The 23298-nt window shown below is 40.6% G+C and overlaps 1 protein-coding gene across 4 annotated transcripts in view; it reads left to right on the top strand.

Moving 5' to 3' along the window:
- Positions 1-22878, top strand: part of AKT1 (AKT serine/threonine kinase 1) — a 76184-nt gene extending 53306 nt beyond the window's left edge. For all 4 annotated transcript variants that reach the window (XM_052783352.1, XM_052783350.1, XM_052783351.1 and 1 more), the window contains 6 exons: positions 187-312; positions 1650-1778; positions 6049-6263; positions 14343-14430; positions 19174-19276; positions 19982-22878. In XM_052783352.1, coding sequence (XP_052639312.1) covers positions 187-312; positions 1650-1778; positions 6049-6263; positions 14343-14430; positions 19174-19276; positions 19982-20061 — 741 coding nt within the window. In that variant the 3' untranslated portion in view covers positions 20062-22878. The remainder of the gene's footprint in view (positions 1-186; positions 313-1649; positions 1779-6048; positions 6264-14342; positions 14431-19173; positions 19277-19981) is intronic.
- The last annotated feature ends 420 nt before the right edge of the window (positions 22879-23298 follow it).

Here is a 23298-nt window from a genome sequence, read left to right as displayed (position 1 = left end):
TATGAGATATAATTGTCTAATCATTTAATTTATGATGCTTTTTAACACATTTGGGAACACAGCTGGGTGAGGATGGGAAGGGATTTTCTCTTAGGCGGTATCACATTCCAAGCAGGATGGGCTGCAAAGTGCGAGACATAGCTCAGAAATGTGCAATCTAAAGGTAACAAATTATTGTTCTTGTAGTTGTTTTTCCATCTGTCAAGAGAGCGTGTCTTTTCTGAAGACCGGGCTCGGTTTTATGGAGCTGAGATTGTTTCAGCGCTGGATTACCTGCATTCAGAGAAGAATGTGGTTTATAGAGATTTGAAGGTACGTAGAAAAATAATTTGATAGGCTTTTTGGGTTTGTGCTTTTTGTTTCTTAGTCACAAAAGCAAATGAGCCTGAACTACAAGAAAGCCTTTCCTGACTGAACTTCAGCATAACAGTTATTGCAGCTGTTGGACTTGACTTTACAGGATATCTAAACACTTTTATAGTCTAAGAGGTTGTATAATGCATTTATCAAGACCCTGGCAGCTTTTCAGAGAATATGAAGGGTTACGGAGCTACTTGGGTTGCATTTTCACTTGCCTGCTTATGTTCTCTTACGTTAAGAGAAACGTGGCTGGCTCTTCTGCGTGGTGTAACATAATCCTGGGCTCTTCATCCCAGGTCTTATCAGATAGATGCAAATTCATACTGTATGGATGTTGTCCTTCCTTGCGATATGCTGCGCAGCACTATCTTCATAGTACCTGTTTGCAGTTAGAAAATTGGATAAGCTTCAAGTTGCTTGCTTGTTTGGTGAGCACAGAAGGGGGGAAAAAAAAAAACCCCAAACCCAACAAAACAAGAAATCTCAGAGCAAACAAACTTGGGAAATTCTTGAGGAAAATGCAGCAATAGCTTTTTTTTGTTGTTTTTGTTTTTTTTTTTGTTCCTGAGGAGTATTTTCAGGAGAGGATGGGGGATACTGGTAGTTCATTTAGGAGCAATTTGAAATGAAGCATGCTGTGTAATGTTTTTAGGCTATGTCAAAGTCATTTTGGGATTCCTGCTGGGATTTCGTCTCCCATACCGCCATGATTCCTTTGACACTGTGCTTTATTTCATACACAGTAGAAACTCTGTCCTGAAATCTGGATGGCTTTCTTACAAATTAGTGGCACAGGCTAGGTGCTGAGTAAATGTAAAAAGTGATTCTCATGTAAAGGGTCTCTTTGGAAGTGGTTCCTTAGCCTTGCATTTGATTGTTTGTTTCACTTGCTATCCTTTACTGGTGCAGAATATTTCACAAAATCACTTAGAGTAAAAGCAGGGATGAAGTTGTATGAGGGGGAATACTTAATATATTTTTAAAAGAACTGGTGTTCTGTTGGTGATAATATTGTAGAAGTATAAATACAACGTCTACATTCTGCATTCTTTCTGTCTATGTGGTCGGTTACCCAAAGACTGCAAATTAGTTACCTAACATTCCCTAAAGAACTTAGGAAAGTGATATAAATGTATATTTACATCATATGTGCTTTGGCAGTTACTATGGTTCTGACCCCAGTGAGAACAAGGTTGAAAAATAATCTGCAGAAATTCATGTCTTTCATTGACTTGCTCAGGAGCAGTGTATGTTACACGTAATGTCTTTCATTTGGATTTTCTTCTCAGTTGGAAAATCTTATGCTGGATAAAGATGGACACATAAAAATAACAGACTTTGGACTGTGCAAAGAAGGCATCAAGGATGGAGCAACAATGAAGACTTTCTGTGGCACTCCAGAGTATCTTGCACCAGAGGTACGTTTATGTTGGCTATTGTACTAAATTATCGTCTTAAATGCCATCTGTGATAGCAGTAGTGATACAGAATAGTTCCTGTGCTATAATGTGTTCATACAGTAACTACTGTTATATAACAACACATAGTGAAAATCTTTTATTCATCATGTTCTGGGACCTATCTTAGCATAACGATATGTGATAATTTTGGGGCGGGGTAGTATCTTCCTTCCACTTTAGGGAATATTTACATTTTACTGGAACAGTGCTTGCTTCTTGTGTCAGAAATCTAGTTTTAAAAAACCCTTTAAAATCACTTCAAATACTGCGTGATGGATTGGTGACTGTTCTGCAGTTTGTTTGCTGTGTGTTGGCCTATTTGAAAGCTATTAACAGGACTTCGATTAAGAAGTAAAAGTATTGTCCAATTCTTTTACTCTTTGAAGACAGTATAAGGTGACATGTTTTCACAAACAGGACAGACTAAGCTTTTTTTTTTTGCAGTATTTAGCATGGTATGCATTAAAAGTGCCAACTGTTTTGTGACTGTAAGTGCACAAGATGTTTCTCAATGTTAATTTGAACTTTTCAGTTTCAGAGGAAATAAATCCAAGCAGGGGATCTCAGTCCCCAAACTGTATGTTTTGGGGATTTTTTTGGAGTGATTTTTTGTTGTTGTTGTTTTTTAAGTATAAAGCAAAGGTGTCCTTGCAACTTTCATCCTGGAAATACTCCTTCCAAGAGTTGTGCAACACAGGTGGTGTTATAGCTGTTGAGTTAGTTACAGGCAGATCAAAAGTGAAATTGTGTGATAGAGAATATATGTATACATGGTATTTTGCAGGCAGACGCTAGTTTTCTCTGCCCACGCTCTGAGCTGTCTGGAAGCAGACTCGCTGTATTAGTAGGGCACCAAGCCTGAGCTAATGCAGTGTGCCTCGCAGAAGGGCTGGTTGCCTTGTAGTAGGTGGCCTTTGCTACCCGTGGCATTAAGACTTCCACCCAGCTCGGAGCACAGGCAGAAGATAGCCTTGGACTGCCAGCAGATTACATATTGTTGGCACAGCCAGGATGTAGCCTTTCTCCGAGATGGGAGACTTGAGCATTGCAAACTTTTCTGGAGTTGAAGTATGCAGAAGTACAAAGTATGGCAAACCAAAGTGGAGGAGGAATATTTCTAATGAGAGCTGATGGCTTTGCTCATCAGCACTTTTTGCTTGCATAGCGGTGGCATTGTGCTCTTGTTTTTTGTTTGTTTTTTTTCTTTCTTTCTTTTTAACTCCCAGCTGCTTTCAAGGGCCTCCAGTCTCTTCGTAATAATGAAGAACGTGGGCACCTGTCGAAGTAGCTTGCAGCAAGGAGGTGGAGCCAGTCTCATGATAGCTGCCAGCTCTCCACAGATCACCAGAAGTCTTCAGTGAATCTAAATTGGGGTCTATGCACCACAATTTGAGATTTACTGATGCAGGGAGTAATTAGCAGCACGACAGAGTGTTTATTATTCATAAACATGGCTTTTATTTTAGCTTCCCTCTTAAAATCAATTGTTGAACTTCAGTTTCTCATGAAGGATTTTGAGGAGACTAAAAATATTTATTGTTTTGGTTTTGTTTTTTCCTAACTTGGAATGTGGGGATTCCCTGTGCAGGTGTTATGTTGTTCTTTCTGTTACATTATTTGCTGTTATTTTTCTTTTTAATATTTATGGTGAGTTGGCTCATCCAAAACCCTGAAGGACAAATCCTTTTGATTAACCCCACTCTCTCCCTTACTTGCAAATCCCATCTGTGAGTTGGAGTGTTAAATTCCGGAGGCTTTTGTCATCTGGTCGATAGCATGCAAAAAATCTGGAAATTGTGCATGAGCAATATTCCGTGCATTTAAGGTCATACATCCTTAAAAGCAGGGGTCTTGATCTTCTTGTCTGCATTTGTAACTTGAATCCGACATAGCGGCATGTTTGTACAGTTGTTGCATCGTTGTTTTTAGGTTCATACTGGAATCTTGTGCATGGATGACAGTGACTGAACCATGTCAACTTTGATGTGTCAAATGCATTGATGGCTGTGATGTTTACAGCTGTTCTGCCTTCTCTTTCAAATTCCATCTCACAGCAGTCTGGAGCTGCTCGTTAGGAAATGATGATCCTTTGATTTAAGTGAAATGACCTTGTTACTTTACTACTCCCCAGCTATCCTGTGTGTTGCAATAAATCAGGGATGAGTGCAATACCTTTTTTGTTGCAGTATATTTTTGATACTAACACCATTGCTCTGTTTTGTGCAATCACTAATAAGAGTGTATGCTCGTTGTGATAAAGAACTTTGACGAAATAAGCATTTTATTTTCTGTTTAGAATTAATGGAGGTGAAGGAAAGAGTTGTAGTTAGTAATCTAGATTGTAATACAGACTATTAATAAGCTTACTAAAGTAACATTTGAAGTATTTGCTGCATTTCGAAAGCACCTGTAGCATTTATTATGTACACAATAAAGGCCTTTGTGGTTTTCTTTTTCTTTCAGTCTCTCCTATTGCATCTCTTGCAGCAGTTTAAAAAATAAAAATCGGAGGCCCCATGACTGTTTTATTTTAGGTAACCCAAGTGTAGGGGAGTGTGAACAGGAAGCGCTTATTGAACGGGGTGACTCAGAGAGTGGTAACTGCATTGTCACACAATATCTCCTGTGAGCTGAAGGGCCACGATGCCTTGGGAAGGACAGGGCCGGCTCCTGGAATCCTGTCCGGCCAGCAGCTGTGTCGGCCGTATACATATACGGGGCAGCTGCACAGCCAGCTGTCGTTTGGTGTGAATCATACGGCAGGGGATGCTGTAAATAGACCAACGTGGGGTAATCTAATACCTGGCAGCCTTTTGATTTTTACTGCAGGCCCTTTCCCCTCGTTCAGATAATTAAGGGGAATAATTAGTGAATAAAGAGAGACAGAGTGCAAACAGTTGTTATGTGGAGTGTCTCGATGCTTCTTTTTTGTGTGCAAAACCTTTATCGAGGTTTGTAAGAGGTTCAGATTCTGCTTTTGTTAAATTTGGGTCAACTTTGTTTGGCTCTTTCACCCTTTTAATTCTGAGTGTAAAGTATTCTGAATTGTAGCAATTTAAAGCTCACACAGACACCATGCAGTGAGAAAACACGATGGTGGTGCGGTCGTGGTTTGTGCTCTTAGCAAGAGTAAGCAGTTGAGTGCAGACCCGTGAAAAGAGTAAAGATGGCAACTAAAACCTGAGGACAGGGTCTGGAACATGAGACTGTTGGTGTCAGCTACAGACAACTGCGCAGGAGACACAAAGTCTAGAGAAGTCCTCGTAACATCCACTCCACAAGCCACAAAACACTCCCCACTCCCTTCAGCAACCTTCAGTGCAGAAGATCAGAAATGCACTATGACAGGGCTTCTCCAGAACAAGCAGGAGAGGTGGAGGGCACTGCTGGAGTCCCAAGTCCCTGCACCAGCTGGGGCTTTGTTAGGTAGAAGTGCCCAGGGGAAGGGAAAAATGAACTGTGCTGGACTCCTTCTGCTGTGAGACCTGGCAGAAGTCCACTCCACTGACAATTCCTGGGTTTGCAGCCCTCTAAGCAGAGGCAGGAGTGTTAGAGCTAGTAAGCAAGTGCCTTTGGAGAGGGAGGAGGGGAAACATTTCCAGACAATTTGGCTGCTGTTTTATGGCCTTACAGCCAGTCAAATGTTAGGAGTGGCGTTCTGGCTCTTAGTGTTTTAATGTAGATTAGTCATTTAGTATATGTGGGTGGTCCTTCAGGATGTGCAGAGCCACCCTTTGAGGGGTGTAGGTTGATATGAAGATGATGGGGATGTTTGGCTTGTTGCTTGTGACATAACAGGTTGACCGTCTTTTCCGCTCTCTCTGTACTGGCTCCTTGGTGGTTTTTCTAAAAAATTAGATCCCATTTGGAACAGTTTGTGATGAATAAGTGAGAATTTAACAGCTGGCTTTGTAACATGAGAACAGTTCTCAGCCTTTGGGCTTTCGAAGGTTGTGCTTATGACCATAATGTGAGGGAGGGTGGGAGGAAGAAGAGAAGGAAGCTGCCGTAACGTACCCGCTGCTTCCTTTTCCCCCTTCTGCTCACGTCGTGCGGTGAACGTGGATGCCAGTTCTTTTCAAATGGATCCTCTGCAAATACTCTGCTGGTAGATACGGCTGTGATGTGTGAAAAGATGAGCTTGCTGGGGTAGATTTTGCCTTTCAAGTTCTGTGTTTATGCCTGGTTTGGGAATGTCTTCTAAAGCCTTTTCCTTACGTTTCTGCAGGTGCTGGAAGACAATGACTATGGTCGTGCAGTGGACTGGTGGGGTTTAGGAGTTGTGATGTATGAAATGATGTGTGGCCGCCTCCCTTTCTACAATCAGGACCATGAAAAGCTCTTTGAACTCATCCTTATGGAGGAGATCAGATTTCCACGCACTTTGTCACCTGAAGCAAAATCTCTCTTGTCAGGTTTGCTGAAGAAAGATCCCAAGCAAAGGTGAGACTGTTGCTTAATAGTTGTGCTTTTAAGCACTCATGCCCTCAGAAATACAAAAGAAACTTCACAAAGAAGTTAATAATTGTGCTATGCAGAGGCATGTCTATGAAAGGGAACTATCTTCAAGACAGGTGACTTAAAAGTGACTGTTTCTATGCTGCCTTATGAAATGCCCATATCGCCACCATTGAAAAACAATTGAAAATGGTACTGCACAAAGAGCTATTGCATGTATGCATGCCAGCTGTTTTTCTTTATTTAAAGTTGAGGAAGGTATTTCAGACAAAACGGTAGTTTTGTTTCTAATCCATTCAAAATGATCATCCACCAAGATGCAGCAAGTGGACCTACTCATTTTTGTTTTAACTTTTGACATGTGCTGACACTGCAAATAGTGACATGAAGCAGCTTTGGTGATCAGAAGGCTGAACTTCAGAGTATGATGGCTGCCATTAATGCAGAACTACAGCCTGGGACAAAGCAAGTTAACCCTGCCTTCGGTCATAACGAATCCAATGGCTGCTGTGGGTTATAAGCTGCTCTATGCTGAATGCTTTCACCTTCTGTCCCAGTTCAGGCTGCTGTCCATTTTCTGAATTTTTGCTTAAATCCGTGAGAGTGATTTAACATCCTGCTTTAGACAGTAGGTGGTGGTGTTTGTGCCATGTTTGTGGTGGAGTTCATACCATGCTTAATCTACTTTTCCTACTTTCTCCTTTTTTTTCTTTTCTTGCTATGCGGTATTATTTAAAAAGTAACCCTTGATTTAAAATCAGAAAAAACTAAACAAAAAAACCCCAAGCTCTTAATGGCTAACAAACAGAAAATAGAACAAGATCCAAAAAGGATGTTGACCTTTGCACAAAGAAAAACATCAGTTTAAAAACCTGCCATCTTGTCAACCCAGACATTTTAAAAACAATATTGTGACTCTGCCCCTGATCTCCTGTCCTGAACCTTCCACCGTAAATGGGCCCCAAATAGGAAATCTTTCCTGTGAGGTGCAAGCAGAGTATTCCGGTTTGGTTTCTGATGTTTGTTTAGTCTCCCTGTGTGTGTGCGCATGCATGCACATAGCAGGAAAATGGTTTTTGCCAGTATGTAGATACTTGTAGCAAGGATTTTTGTCATCACTGTAGGCTATTTCCATCGCTGGTTTTGATGGAAAATCCTGTTGAGAGGTCTTCTAATGCAAATACACAATTTGTACTGCCAGAGGATTCAACTTAGCAGTGACATGGGGAACCACGAACAGTTGTAGTCAGGAGCATGGCCAGCCTTGTACTAGGTGGCAACAGCTGCACGCGCCTCCTGAACCCAGTGCCTGCAAGGGGACCTCCAGGAGAAGGTTGTGTAATTGATTAGCAGCCCCCCCAGGTACTGTGCTCTGCGAGTGTGGTTGCAGCCCCTGCCAACAGGATTCCTATCCAGGAAAGCACAGGTTAAATACAATTGTGACCCTTTTGTAGCTTATTCAGGTGGGGCCTTTCAATCACTGGAAACAAGCAGCATCTGCTGTAATTTGTTCTTAAAGGAGCATCTCTGATGAACCAAAATGTAATTTGTTTACAAACAAAGAATGCCACTTGTTTCTAATTACAAGGTTTTCCCAATGCCAATAATTACTCCACAATATGCTCATTTTATACAAATAGCCACTTCTTCACATGTATCTTCTGCAGGCTTTGAACCAGTGATGCTCTGATCTGTTGGACAGATGATTTTCATGCTGCTGATAGAAATAACTATAGACTAGACAAGGCTGCACACAGGCCCGCAGCTTGCTAATTACACTGGTGCTTCCCAAGCTTTTTGGATCATGGACCATTCTTAAATACTGGTTTCTCACCAATCACCGTTCACCCAACTTTTTAATTGAAGTTGTGATTCTGCAAATCCCCTGCACTTCAGAGCGTTTCAGACAGTACGGAGAACTGAGCTGGAAGCACTAGGGGTAGAAGTCCTGAGTCCTAGCCTTGTAGTTTTATGTTCTTTTTATTGTGTGGTCTATGTGCTGGGGTGGGTGATTGGCATACTTGGTAGTTGACTCATAGTGAGTTCATGGAGCCATATTGAAGAAAAACAGCCAGATAGCTACGAAATGCACTCAGTGAAAAGTTAAATAATGTGCAGTGGTCTGGTTGACATTAGCCTGTTGATGATGCTTTGGGGAACCACTGTGTAATTCAACAGAAATCCCCTCTTCCACAAAGCCCAGTGGTGGACAGAAGTTGGTGTCATCATAATGTTGTCTGTGGCAGAAAACATCAGAATTGGCAGCATTTAGTAACTGCTGATGAACTTCAGAGTGAGACGGAGGAGACGGCCAAAACCATGAGAAAAATGAAACTGGGAGATGTTGTTCCTTCCCGTAAAATCCTCAGAAAAACCCAACAATAAAAAAGGTTGATATAATGAAGCTCAGTGATGAGGATATTTTAAGTTAAATATCAAGGAGCTAGGGAATTGTGACCTCTGTCAGTGAATTAAATCTTAAAAATTACCTGTTGTACCTGAGCTGGATATGTAGAAGCAGTCTTAGCACTCTGCGTTCAGTAATACCAGTTCAGTCTCAAATTCACAGGCATATGGGGAAAATGTGAAGACCAATAAATTGCATTCTGCTTTTAATCATGGCTGTTTTCTAAATTTGGTTATATAAAATCCATTTTGTAAGAGAAAAGGAATTTTGAAGTTTCTTTTGGGATTGATATAAGTTTATTAATCTTGTAATGTGAGCCCTAATTTTCCTAAGAAGGAAAAAAATCTATTCTGTAAGTATTTCCTTTTAATGTGACCCGAAATTCTCTTTCACTGCTTTGTGGCATGTATCAAATGGAAGGAGGTAATCAGAGCATTTTTTCACACATAAAACAGCCAAGTTTTTAACTTTTATTGTTCTTTCTCTGGCTGTGGAGACTGCAACCTGTGAAAGTGGGCAGGGATCAGAGTGATCCCTGTAAACGGGCTGAGTTTAGATGAGTGGGTGGGTTTGTAATCAGCAGAGTGTCTCGCAAGCTCTTAATCTTGGCAGGTTTTAAACTTGAGAGAACTTCAGGATAGTTTCATCTGAATTTTGATCATGTGTTTTCACTACATGCCTTAGTGCTCCCTGCCATAGGTCAGGGTTGTTCAGCCTCTTTCAATGGGGTTTGTCACAAGCTGCTTCATCTACTTCTATCTTCTGTGGTGCTGTTGGACCTTGCCATTCAGGAAGAACGAGAGGAAGAAGATGCAGCATTTCACAAATGCCTGTTAAAAGATTTAATAATTTCACAGAGTTGTAGTTGTGGCTTTGGAGTGCTGAAGATGGTTGCTGGGAACTGGTGATCAGTCCTTGCAGCCACACAGAGATCTGGCACTTTGTTCTTTCTAGTGATGGTCATTCTTTCCAAGTCTGGAGTGCAACTTTGGCTGCAGATGCTCAGGAATATCAGGGTCAATCAAGCCTTTATCTGCATGAAAATCAAACTCCTTGGGTTTTTTCCTCATGAAAGGAGGCGATTTGTAGTTAAGGTGTATGTCTGTGTCCTCTGTTTGTGGTGCTCTGCTACAGGAAGGGTAGATGGCTTGAGCAAACTTGCTCTCAGACACAGCTAGGTCTGCAGCCCATGCAGCTGTTGCTGGACTTGGAAGAGGTAGAGGTGACAGTCATGGGGACTGCAGCTAGCTGGTGGCAGGCAGGAGGACGTAACCTTGAATAGCTGGTCCTCTTAGGCAGCAGGCTTCATTTGCTGTGGGCATCCAGAGTTTTAAAACCACACGACAAGTGTCTTATGTTTGCTCCGAAATAGGCGTGTCTTCAGTACAAAAGTGTTTCTATCTCCAGACAGCTCCAGTGTCCTGGGTATCACTTGAACTGTGGAGTGCTCATCAAGTCTTCATACATGTTTCACCAGGTGCTTTGAAGTAGACTGAGATTTAGCTGTTCTATATGATAATTTTAGTGTAAATCGGTTCAGTCCAAAGCTATTCAGAACAAGTTTGGACAAACTCAAACAGTTCACCCATAAGAGATCTAAATTGAAGCTGAGGAAAACATAAAAGGCAAATTTAAAGAGATTTTTTTTTTCCCCAGCTTTCTAGAAATCAGTAGTTTAGAGACTTCCCAAGCCTCAGTATCCTCAAACATGACTGTGGTTACTAATGTTGGGGAGTGGGAGTTTTTCCAGTGTTACTGGATCCACTACTTTTGTGTTGCACGCAGGTAGTTAATGAAGAAATGGGGAAGTAAAGCTCAGCACGGACCAAGGAGTTGCATTAGGCTTTCCAAAGTCTTAATCTCTAAGCAGGAAAGCCCCCAAAGTATGTGTACAGGGCTTTGGGAAGAATGTGGCCTTTTCCTTCCAAATCTGGAGTCATCAAATCATGCTGTTCCCAAAGCCAGGCAGAGCTTCTCTGTGCTGATAGTGCTGGTCACAGGAAAGCGATGTAGATGCAGTTCCTAAATTTTTCCCTGTGGCTATTAGAGGCCTCTGAAGGTAAGGGTCATGGTAGAATAAGTTACTAGTATCCTTCCTGACTGTATCAGGGAGGGAGAAATAGGTGTCTGTGTGCTCTGAGCTGGTGAACACCAACAGCTTTTGCTGCACCGATTTTTCTCGAGCCTGGTGGGTACATTTGCACTGCTGTAGAACCAGGTTTGGGGGCAGGGGAGAGTCGGAGAAATCATGTGAAAAGAGAACGGCAGCAGAAGTGGTGTCTAAAACTGTGGCCGTTTTCTCAGACGAGGGTGGTGCATGTGCAAATCTGTAAACAACAGAAATCTGTCACCTGAAAGTATGACAGTTTTCAGATGAGGATTCGCCCACAGTCAGAATCTGCATTGTGGCTCCTAATATGGTGAAGCACGAGCTTATGAATGGGATTATTTGCCAGGGCAGAGTGAAGGCGGTTGCTGCCCACTTTCCTGTGTTGGACCCTGGCTGTCCTTACTATAGAAACTTTTTAACTATAAAACTAGAAGTTTGTGGGTTTCTTCTTAAAGAGCTGGGAATGGACCTGGGTGCTGAGCACTGCTTACTTTTGCATGGACAAGTAGAGAAACAGCATTTTTCCTGTGATCCACTAATTGCAATCTTCTGGCCTGTGATAATACTACTTTCACTGTTGACTGTGTGTTTATACAGTATATTTATATTTTTTTATATATATAAAAATTACATAAATTTTTAAAAATATTTGCACATGATTTATCTGTGGAGTGATAGCTGATTGCCCTTGATTTGCGGAGCACAGACATTTGTCATTAAATGATTAAAGGAACTTGCAAGCAATACACAGTTTCATGAAAAATTAAAAATGTGGAAATTGTTTCAGTTTAATATTGATGTTGCACTTTATTAATAATTTTCTCCTTGGGATTTAGCTGAAATACAGAAACAAAGGCTCTCAAATATAGATGGAAGTTAAATGAATAACGAGAATTGTTTGGCAGGTATTTTTTAAGGAGACCAATTTAGACAGAAGTTTAGGCTTTGAGGATTTTGGGGGGTGTTTTGGTGTTTTGTTTTTTTTAATTGCTTTTTGGCCTCTACACTTTCTGTTATATTTCCTTGTATACTGTAAATCTCAGTAGCTTTTTCTCTTGAAGTCCTATTAAAACTGGTTTTGGTTCTGTCTGCAGACTTAAATGTACAGAATTTAACTTTATTGTACAAAAAGCTTTTCAAGACTTTTATTCCTGCTGTATTTTTCTGCAGTTGTTGCATGTCCCTACAAAAGACAAACCTGCTGCTCTTTCAGTTCTCAGTGGTGCTTAACCATGATTTTTGCATTAGGTGCTGATATAATTTTGTTCTCCTTGAGAGGGTCCTTTCATAATAATTCTGAGAAACAAGAGTGTATTTTGGAATAAGCCCATATCCAAAATATGAGGTTTCTATCGTTTCCCCATTTGCTTTGAATGGATTTGTGTAATAGTATAGATTTTTAAAAGGTAAGTAAAACATCTGGGGTTTTTCTTGGCATTTCCCCGAGTATGTGTTTGCCCTTCATGGAACAAAGGCTCGTATTAGATAACGTATTCTCCAAAACACTCCTATGTGGGTGCAGCCAGCCAGCCTTCCTGCATGCTTCTGCAAAACGCGATTCAGGTTCTTCTTAGCTCATAGTCACTCCTGGACTTCTGTGCAGAAGTGCAGTCTGTTGTCCTCTGTGGATAAAGAGGATCGACTCCACCCTCCTCTTCACTGGCCATCATCATCTGTGCTGGGGAAGCAACAAGGAGCCTGGTAGAGACTTGGCAAAGCCTCTAGACCTGTGGGAAACCAGCCGAGAGATGATTACTCACAGAGTTTGTCTCTGTTCCCAGGCTGCCCTGGAGTTTGTCTCTGTTCCAGGCTGCTCTGCAGCTGTATAAGGTGCTGCCAGGCAGATGGGAGAGCCATTGGTTTGGCCTGTGGAACTCAAGGGTGAACTTAGGCTTGGTCTTAGAGCTTACCTGGGGAAGGAGAGCATCACCCAACACTTTGGTACTGGAAGACTGGGGACCCGTTCCCTGTTCCACTGCACATTTCCTGAAGGAACGTGAAGGAGCAGACCCTTTAGGTTGCTGTGCTGCTAAATGGAAGAGAGCCAGGAAGCAAGCATGGACTCTGAACTCTCAGGCACCTCTGCTGCTTGGTCTGTCTGGTACAGCTGGCCTCTGCCAGCTTGTGTTCTCTGAAGACAGTGCTCGGGCATGGCCGAGAGGGTTGCATGCACCGGGATCACTTCCCAGTCGGCAGTATGGACAAAGCGCCGCAGTATTTGTCTCCTCCGCACTAAACGATTGTCCAACACTGTCCCAGTAGCACTGTGCCTTCAAGCTACATCCCACACCATGCAGTGCAGTCTCAAGCTGTAAAAATACCACTTCAGTGGGCTTTAGCACAGCCTTCACATTATCTCTGATATTTTGAACCAAAACCCTCCCCTCTATCCCCAAATAATCATGTATTAGGGCTGCAACATTACCGCAGGTGGCCTGGAGGAGATTCAGGGCCAACTGCTGTGCAGCAAGGGTGGAGGCCTGACCGGACAGCTTGGCTTCAGGTTCAAAGAACAGTCTTTGGCCCTTTTTTCTGTAGCAGTATAGCTCTAGCCTTGGTCACGTAGAGGCATTGTTCCAAGCTCTTAAAATGGGGATAATATCTCAGTTTGCCAGTGGCACCAAGACTCGGAGAACAGGCAGATACTAGAGGTCAGCCTGGATGAATGTGGTGGCACCTCTTGTACTTAGAATCCTGGGCGTCTTCTTAACCTTGTTACCTGAAAGTAAGTCTCCTGCTGATTACTCAGTATGTGTTTTGTTTTCTCAGTGCATGCCTTTGCTTGCAGATGTGGTTCAGTCTTTCAGAGAACATTTTAACCTCCACAGCAAAATTTAAGCATCTATTAGCTCAAGACTGCAACTAAACTGATTGCATCTATAAGCTGTGCGGACAGTTTTATTTTGGAATAAAAGTGCTTTATCTTGATATACCTTAAGTCAATAAAACACCCTTTGTGCTTTCGTGAAGCCGAGGAGGAGGAAAGATTTGCATACAACACGATACTATCACTGCAGTTGTCAACTGTTTTCTTTAATGGAAATTTAAATCAGGTTGCATAAATCAGTTTGTCTTAAAAATCCTTGCCTCTCTTACACTTCAAAATCAAATTCAGTTTTAGTGCTGGCATCACTCTGCTCTAGAAAATTCTAAGTGGTAGTCACTTGTTAATTTAGAAAGAGAGAAGGGTGTGTGGCTCAGACCTTTTACTTGCAGGATCTGCTATGGTCCCTAGGACAGCATCTTTCCTGAAGGGCAGGTCTTTTGAATTGTGATTATTATTTCTTTTTTCTTTGTTTGTTTAAGAGAGACCTTTATTCTAATTCTATTTGTTAGTATGTTTTCAGATCTTTTAGTGGAACTATGTTGAAGCCTAAAATAGACTATCCTGCAGCCCTTGCACAAAAAACCAAATATGAAGCAAATGCTAGAACTGCTCCCAACTGTATTATATAAACTCAGAATTTCTTCACTATGGTTTAATAAAAATTGCATGAGAAAAAATAACTCTAGTCAAACATTTAATTACTTATTTTGCCCCAAACAGGTTAGGTGGCGGTCCTGATGATGCCAAGGAGATTATGCAGCACAAATTCTTTGCTGGCATTGTTTGGCAAGATGTATACGAGAAAAAGGTACTTGTGCAACTGTTTTCCCAAGGTGAATTGTAGCTGTGGATATACTGAATGTTTCAAATTTTGTTGCCCTCTGTAAGGTACACAGAAGCCCTCCACGGAAGAGGTTTGCAGTTGTTTTAGCAAGGCTAAATTGCTTCATGTTTCTTAAAATACTGTAATCAGATTACTTCTGAACCAAAGCTTTTTTTCACAATGAGAGGAGTATCTCTGAGATACTTGTTTCTGTGACTGAATAAATAGGATGTAACCAAAATTGCTTCCAAATTTAGACCGAACATAAGCTTTTAAAGTGACTTTTCCTGTGAATTCTTGTTGCTGTTCCTTGCTATCAACTAACATATCTCTTGCAAGCCCAGGAGTTACTGCTGGTTCCTGAGCACCTGAAGCAAAACTTCCTAGAAGCAGTAGTGGAAGATGGGCTGTTTGTTCCCTTTTGCCTTTTTCCTGTCTTGAATGATGAAATTAGACTGAATAGGCAAGTGCAGAGAAGTGTAGGCTTTTACATCAAACCAAGCCTAATACTTAGGTTTTTTTGGTGACAGAGGGCTGATGTGAAGTGTCTGCACTTTATGGTGTTTCTCACTGGTTTTCATTGAGACCCACTGAGTTTGTAGGCTTTCCAGTGGGAGCCACTGAAGTCAAAGAGCCCAGCCCTTGCTGTATGAGTGTGTTTTATCAGTTGTCTACGCCTCATTGTCCCTTCATTCACAGATAACATTCCATTCCTCCAAGATGCCCTGCTTTGTGCTCTCAGGGCGATCTGCTGTTGTCCTCTCCCATTTGATTCTCACCAGCCACATTTTCTGTAATACTCATGTGAAATGCAGCTAACTAAAACATGGATATGGTGATTCAGGGCTCCCATCTATTGGTGCTACATAATCTCATTCAATCCCAGCCTTTCTTGATTTCCTTCCTTCCCCCTGCAGCCCCTCACGATACCAGATCTTGTTTGATCTCTAAATACAGTTTAGCTTTCCCTCCTGTTGGTGGGAGCAGGTAAGACATTTAGCAGAAACTGAGTTTTAATTCCTTGGATTCTTTTGGTAAAACTAATATGGTGATCTGTGAGCAATGTTTGTATTCTTAAAAAAACAGAGCATAACACCACTGGTTTCTATACCGTAGTGGGAGAATTGTCCAGTGCCTGTATACAACTACAAAGAGTGCTCTGTTTCCTTCTCTTCTTTCACTTCCTCACAGATTTGTGTGGCTAAAGGGAATTGGAAAATCATAAAATAAGTTTTTGTGCCTTGAAAGTGTAGATAGAGTTTAGACCTCTGTCCTTTCAAAGCATCCCTTGAGAGAGAGGTGCGTGCAGTCATGAGGGCAGGAGGGAGTTGCGTGGAGTTTATTCAGTATAATGTAAAAGTATATCTGAATTATTGTGCTAAACAGGGGGTTATCCCCATTTTCACCCAGCTGACAAGCTGAATACTTGGGGTTTTGCTTTTTTTTTTTGTAGTTTAAGGTAAAAAGTTGATAATGGGGCTCAAATGTACTCAGTGAAGTTATTTGTTATTTGGTGGTAGTCCTGGTTTCCTGAATGGAGGAGAAATCACACAAGCTAGAGGCAATTTATTTATCTGTGAGACTGAGAAAGCCTTCAGAAATTGTCCCATAGTAGTACTGACTCAGATTCTTGTGGAAATTACCAGGAAATTCCAAATGTTACATATTTTGGAGAAAACTGTGTGCTAATTGAGACTATTTCTGACCTTGGCATATCCAGGGAGGCTAGATTCTGGTTTTGCTCCTGTCCCATTAGCACGTGCATCTGAAATAGCCATGCTGTGCAAATGAAGAGATTTCAAAAAGCCTGTGAGTAATTGCTGCCTATGTTCTGGGTGGTCCAGAGAGGATCTTGCAGCATTTACCTGAAATGCAGTCTCATGGATAAAAGCTGAATTTTGTGAGCTGCCTAGAGGTGTTTATGTGCTAAGCTTGGTTACCCACTATCTCCAGATAATGGTGAATATGTTGATGAATATAGATTTGGGGTAATCGAGAACACGTACTTTGTAATTAAGCTTTTTGGAAACATAGCTTTGCTTTGAATTATAAGGAGTTTTGAATAACTGGGGTTGTCCCAAGAATTTAAAATATTTATTAGGCTCTCCTGGAAGAGTGTTGTTGTTTGTCTCTGGTGCAAAGAAAGGTGCAATTTAATTTGCAGTATTTTGCCCACCCACAAGCGAAACATACACAATGATATTTTAATCACATGGTTTTTTCTGGTCTTTTTTGTCTCTTAAACCAACATAAGCCTGCGGGTATCGCGCTGGTCTGCAGCAGTGGGAGGCTACAGGTGGCACCTCTCTGCCAGTTGAACTGCAGAGCTATTGCAATGACAGCTTTTCAGTAAAGCAACATATTTGCTTGGTAAAGCCAGCGTTAGAGCTTTCTGCGGCTTCCCCTCTGTTTCCAGCTTAATGTTCTGAATTTGACAGCTAGGGGAAGAAAAAATTGTCTTGTGGGTGCATCATAGTCTGTCTCAAATTGCTTTTAACAGATACTAAAACGAAAGGGAAAATTATACAGGCAGCACTAGCCCATTACACGTGTGTTCTGACTTAGGATTGCTGCTTCGAGTCGTTCCGATGTTCATAGTTCAGGTGTCTGCTGCAGTGCCCAAGTCCTAAATCACTCTGTGCTGCGCACAGCGAGCTAGAGCAACTTGGGAGCATTGCAAGTGCCAAAACCACCATTAGCTTAGAAGGACAGATAGAACTTCACACATGCGAGCACACACAGCTTGTCAAAACCAAGCCAAGGTTCACTTCTAAGGAGTAGGCAGAAAACTGGTATAAGGAGAAAGAGAACAGAGTTAAAATGTGAAAGAAAGAATGCTCATCCTCAGCAGGGTTTTTACATATAATAGGTTGGTGTGACTTGATTGAGAGTAGTATTATTAACATTATAATGTGAAGCATTCCCTCTTCAATAGCTTCAGGAGGACTGTAAGGCTCAGAGTGACTTGTGACTTTGGGATATCCTGTTTCCTTTTGCTTTTTAAATTCGGGACATAAAGACCACTTCGAAGGACCTAATTTTTTTTGACAGGAACATTTGCCAGGCTCCTTTAAGCTGTCCTTAGGCACAGAGGATCATTAGTAATTAAAAAATGATGAATGTATATTATAATTGTACTCTTTTGTAATCAACAGAATATTTATGCCCCTGAATTTTTATAGATTGATTTTAAACAGTAAATGTTTCTTTGTATTTGGAAATATGACAATATGTGTAGATTCCATTTCTTAAAGTCTTTACATTGAAAATGAAGGAGCTTCATTGGATTGTTGTTTGTAAGACAGGACAACACTCTGTTAGTTGCTCTCAAAACAGATCAGAAAGGTGATCCTGACGATAGGGAGCTTGAAGCTAGTGCTTTTCTTATTTACCAACTTGCCAAGCAAATGATTATTCAGATCGAAGGTGGGAAAGAGGTGTTTTGTACATTCAAGATTTGCTGATGTTTTCCAGGTAGTGATTTCTGTTGGTATCATTCTTATTTCTGGAAGAGCAGAAGTGCAAGTCTCGGGGTCACTGCTTAATTCCAGTTGGAGCAATTTACCATTTGCCTTGACAAACCTTTCCCTGCAGTTTCAGATTGGAAGCCGTATACTTCCTCAATCACGCTCCTAAATTGTTGCCTGGTGTGGCTCTGTGCTATTAAAAGATGCCCATGCTTAACCCCAGTGGTGGGCGAACTGAAGCCCAGCGCCGAGAGCTATTACATGTCCTCTGTGGGAGGGCTAAGAACAGTGTTTACATTCTTGTTTCTACCGCACCGTGCAGCAGGGAGGTGAGCGAGGTCTGAATCCCAGCTCCGTTGCCCTCCAAAATTGTACGTGTTCCAACTCTGTGCATCTGTATGCAACCAGCTCCACCACTCCGCTTCCCAGGCGGGCTCCTCCTCCAGCCCCAGTCAAGCAGCTCTGCTCCATCTGGAGTTCCTCTTGCCAGAGCTTGCCTAGGTACACATGGATGATTTCTAGCTTGTCTGCCCAAGCGAGTGTCAAGAATAAAACCCAAATAGTGCGACTCGTGGTGTAACAAGAGGAGGATGTTCACTGCTAAGTGTGCTTGGCTTTTTTGGAAGCGCTCCAGATTTTCTAAGTTCAGAGTTGATATCAAACTGCTTTTGGGAACTGGGAGTATAAAAGCTTAATGTTGCTGCTGCCTTGTCCTAAATTCTCCTGGGTTGGTTGGACCGACAGCACAGTTGCAGTCAGAGCTGCATGGGCATGGTAGCTCTGTAGCTGACTTTTTTTTGTGAACGTTACAACCCTTGTGGTGATACGCAAGTCTAGGTAATCAGTTTGGTATCACTAAGCATCTTTTTTACTCATTTTCATTCTCCTTATGCATAAATCTGACTAGATGCAGTTGACAATTGCCTTATAATTAGGTGGGGAACCAGTATATACTATTATTTTTAAGTATTTGTAAGCATGTTATTTATTACTTGAAGGAATGTTAGGATTCTAGGTTTTTCTTTGTGCAATTAAATCCTAGGGACAAAATGCCTTAAATGCCCCATCAATAGGAAGGGCCCACCTAAATAAATACTTTTTACTGTACATGGTTCCTTCTTTATGAACTGTCATTTTTTAAACTTATTTTAGGAATGTAGGAAAAGGCACTGTAGCTTATAACTCTATTTCAAATTCTACCTGTTTCAAACAGTACTGCAAGAACCTGTAAGTGGACAGTATTTTTTTTTTCTTTTCATAGCTTGTACCTCTGTTTAAGCCACAAGTTACATCTGAAACAGATACGAGATACTTTGATGAAGAATTTACAGCACAGATGATAACAATCACTCCTCCTGACCAAGGTAAAGTTTTCGCAAATGCTTCCCACTGTGTTCTCCAGACCACCAGAAATAATCTGCTGTAATGTTACCTGGTCTCTTTAGACCATGTGAAAAAGCATCAGTTTAAACTCGCTGGTTTTCCATATATGTATTTGACCAAGAAGTTGGTAAATTGAAGTGAAACTTTCCACCTGTCTTTACAGTTTGGGAAATGAAAAGCCTGTTTTAGAAGACTGAAATTATTTGTACTGTTGTCTTTTCCAAATCTGCACATTCCCACTGGAGAATAATTCTGTTCGTGAGTTTTGCATGTGTACATCTGCACACACACTGTGTGTATGCAAGCAGTCAATTGAGTGTGGACTAATGTCCATATTCAATCAAAGTATATTTTATTTTCATGGTAACTGAGCATGCTTGATGCTCTGAAATAGCAATTGCCAGAAATTCAGAACACTGAATAGGGATTTAAGCAATGCAGCTCTTAGCAATTTTAAATGGACATCCGAACAACTGTTTACATACAACAATCGGGATCTTCTGTGATGCCCATTTAATGGGGTGAGATTTAAGACTTCCTGTTTCTTTGTCCCTTCAAGTTGTGGAAGAAAAAGGCGAAAGTGAAATTTTCTGAAATAACTTTACTATGCATTATCTTGCTGTTTGTTTACTTAAAATCAAAAAGGAAGCAAATGTTGTCTACTTTTTTTTTTCTCCATTTTTCAGATGACAGCATGGATTGTGTAGATAACGAGAGAAGACCTCATTTTCCTCAGTTCTCCTATTCAGCCAGTGGAACTGCTTAATGTTTTGCAATGTTTTCCCATTCAGAAACAAAACAGACTGCATTTTGGGGACCTTACTTCAATGGACACTAGAGAACTTTCTATATTATCTGAATTACAAACTGTGTTTGTATTACAATTTAGATGAATTTGTAGGAAGCCTCACAGATTCTGTATTTAAAACAATTCTTTGATGCATTTTTGAGAAGGAAAACAAATCCATTCTTAAAGTATTAAGTCAAGGCTTTTATGCTGAATGACCATAGGTTTTTAAGAATATACACCAAAACTGTTTACTTTAGAAATAATTAAGGTATTCAACATATCAGCAACTCTGACCAGAAAATCCCCTTATTTTATTTATTTCATACAGTTCATTATCTAAATATAGAATCTGCACTCTGAACAATTAGATTTATATAGGAAAATATAAGACTTTAGTAGCTAGTGCAATAATATAAGCAACAAAGTGAACAAACTCTGGAGGGTTAAGGTTCAAACTCATTTTGGACAGCAGTGAAGTGTCATCCAACTCCAGAAAACCAACTATAGGAACAGCATTAATGGCCTCAGTGAGGTAAATCAAAAAGCAAAAGTTATTTTTGTTATAACATCTGCTACAAGACATTACATATCAAACTGAATCCAGTGGAATTGCCACGTCGTACAGATGAGTATTCCATTCTAGACAGTGCATTTAATTATTCCATTTGCATAGAGTGTAGGAATACTTCATAGGATTGGCTTCTCAGAACCTAGAAAACGCCTGATTTACCAATCTAATATGAAATGCAACAACACAAAATCACCCACTTTCACCACTGTATAAAAATACCATGCAGGTCTAAGTGAGAAATCATCTTAATGAGTGAGTCAGCCAGACAAAAGTACATTTTGGCACTGAAGTAATGACTTGTTGCCGCTGTTTTTTTATGAAAAGATAAATGAATATATATAAACACTTAATGATTTTTTGCATCATGCCAGATCATTTCTTCTTTCTTGAGTGTGCATTAAAGGTATCAGCCAACAGTTCATGGTGCCTTCTCACTCTTGAAGATTCACTTTAACAGTGTTTCCCATGTATAAGAAAAAAACTAGGTTGAAACTTCATATGTGTTTGAATAATAATGGTGTTCAAAAAGTGAATATTTTTTTTTGTTTTTCATTTTTAATCTTAGTGGAAAATTCCCCACACCCGATTTTTGTTGTATCATGTTTCTTTGTAATTTTCATAAAAGCAGTCTTATTCTGTCTCTGCTGCGAATGAATTTATTCCATTGTAGGTTGCGTTCTCTTAAATAGCTTTTTTTTGTTTTTCATTCTCTTGACTGTATAAAAAAAAGATGACATGTACTGCAGTTAACTAGCATTTTTTTTATTTGAAAGGGAGTATGTTATGAAAACCCTCGCTTCCCCTTTCCATCAGAAACTGCTGTGTTTGCACAGAGAGCCCATCATCTATCTTGACTTTTTTTTTTTAACAACATTCAACTCTAGTATTTTTACTCATGATATGAAAGTTTCCCTCCAAATACTTAAATAAAAATTGCTTTAACAAGTTAGGTTCTTATTTCTTGTGGTAGGAGCTTTCTGAATTTGTAGAGGTGCAACAACTGCTCCAGTTTCTTGAGTTTTGATGTGTGTATTACTGAGGGATTTAGGCTTTTCAGCCCCTCCTCAGTTGTTTCATCTCTGTGCTGATCATTATGCAAAGATAATTTTGGAAAATGTTTGTTAAAAGAAATACACCCTGTGCCAGAAATAGTTTGTCTTGAGGTAAATGAGGACAGGCCTCATTTTGCTGTCCTCCTGATGCCAGTGAGATTGTGTTACTGAGGCCCTAATCTTAAAAGTTATTTCTATTCCAGTCACTTGGGCCAGTGTACAATATATAATACTGCATTTCCTTCCTAGGGACTAATATTAATTGCTTCTAGGAGGTAGTTATACAAGGCTGGAATGTCATTTTTCAAACAAGAATACAGAGAAAAATAAAAGAACCTCTAAGAACAACTGCAGTATGCTTCAAACTAAGCACAGAAGTTGCAACTGTAGTAAGCCATTAAACATGCAAAACATTTTTTGGTTCAAGGAATAAGCTGTAATTCCCAGTACAATTTACTGCACTTTTATGCAAGGAGGGAAGGTGAAAGAAGGGATGTGTGTTTCTGTAGAGACTGATGCTGGACAGCCTGTCCTATTCTGCAAGTATCATCTCCTAACTGCTCTCCTTCCTTTGCTTCCAAGCCTTCATCTGAGTTTCCAGGCAGCCCAGGGACGAAGTCCAAAGAACTTCTCTGCAAGTCTACAAGCCCTGACAAGTTCTGAACTAACACACTACGTGCATCCAAATATAGGCAACACGAATGAGCAAAGGTTACCATAATCTGCCCCAGGAAAATCTGGTCTTTTAAATGCAGGAACAGACATGGATCTGGTGGTTCTGCTGAGGCTGATCATGTCTCAGAACAGTATTTTTCTGCCAGTTGTTGCTAATGGATTTTTGGTTTAATTCCCATCTATAAAATGGAACTTAAAAAAAAAAAATGCCAAAAAAGTCTGGGAATCTTAGTATTGTTAGCAACAGTGAGCCATGAGTGCCACACCTGAATGCAGGGTCTTCTGGATATTTTCCCTCATTTTGCCTGTGATTATTAAAACGCCTTGCCTGTTGCCTATAACTGAATGATTACTGGCATTGCAGCTGTCTACCTGCAAACATAAAATGTGTCCTCTAAATTTTGGTTTAGCACAGAAAATCCTATCACAAAAGTCTGTATAACATGTCATTCACCTTGGATTGCTTTTGTACCATATATGTGGAGACTGCTTAAATCTTGCATGTTCCTTTAGCTTTTTTTATTTGAAAACCCAAAACTTTTCTACCTGTACAGCCAAAACCTCCTCATTCTTCCTTCTGGCATTGACAAATGTCATCTTGCTCTGGTGTTGTACGTTGCAGCAAAGATGGTGTGCATCCCAAGTCCAGAACACTGGTAGTGTATGTATGTTACAGCCCAGGAACTTGGTTGTAAACTCGGATTGGAAGAAAAATAGGAAAAAACCTTTGCAAGAGCGAGTAAGTAACATGCAGTTCTCTGTGTGCCTCTGACTGCAGTCAGAAGATAAGGTCGGCTGAGCACTGGTCAAAAGAGATACACTGCTGCTCCTGCTATTTGGGGTTAAGAGACATTGGCAGAAGCCAGGTAATTCTGCAAATTCCATTTTATGTTCTCTTGTGTAACTAAAACATCC

The sequence above is a fragment of the Harpia harpyja genome, chromosome 3 (genome assembly GCF_026419915.1).
Source record: "Harpia harpyja isolate bHarHar1 chromosome 3, bHarHar1 primary haplotype, whole genome shotgun sequence".
In the NCBI taxonomy this organism is placed as follows: Eukaryota; Metazoa; Chordata; class Aves; order Accipitriformes; family Accipitridae; genus Harpia; species Harpia harpyja.
Note: the sequence above shows the minus strand (reverse complement) of the source record. Positions and strands in the feature narration are given on the sequence as shown.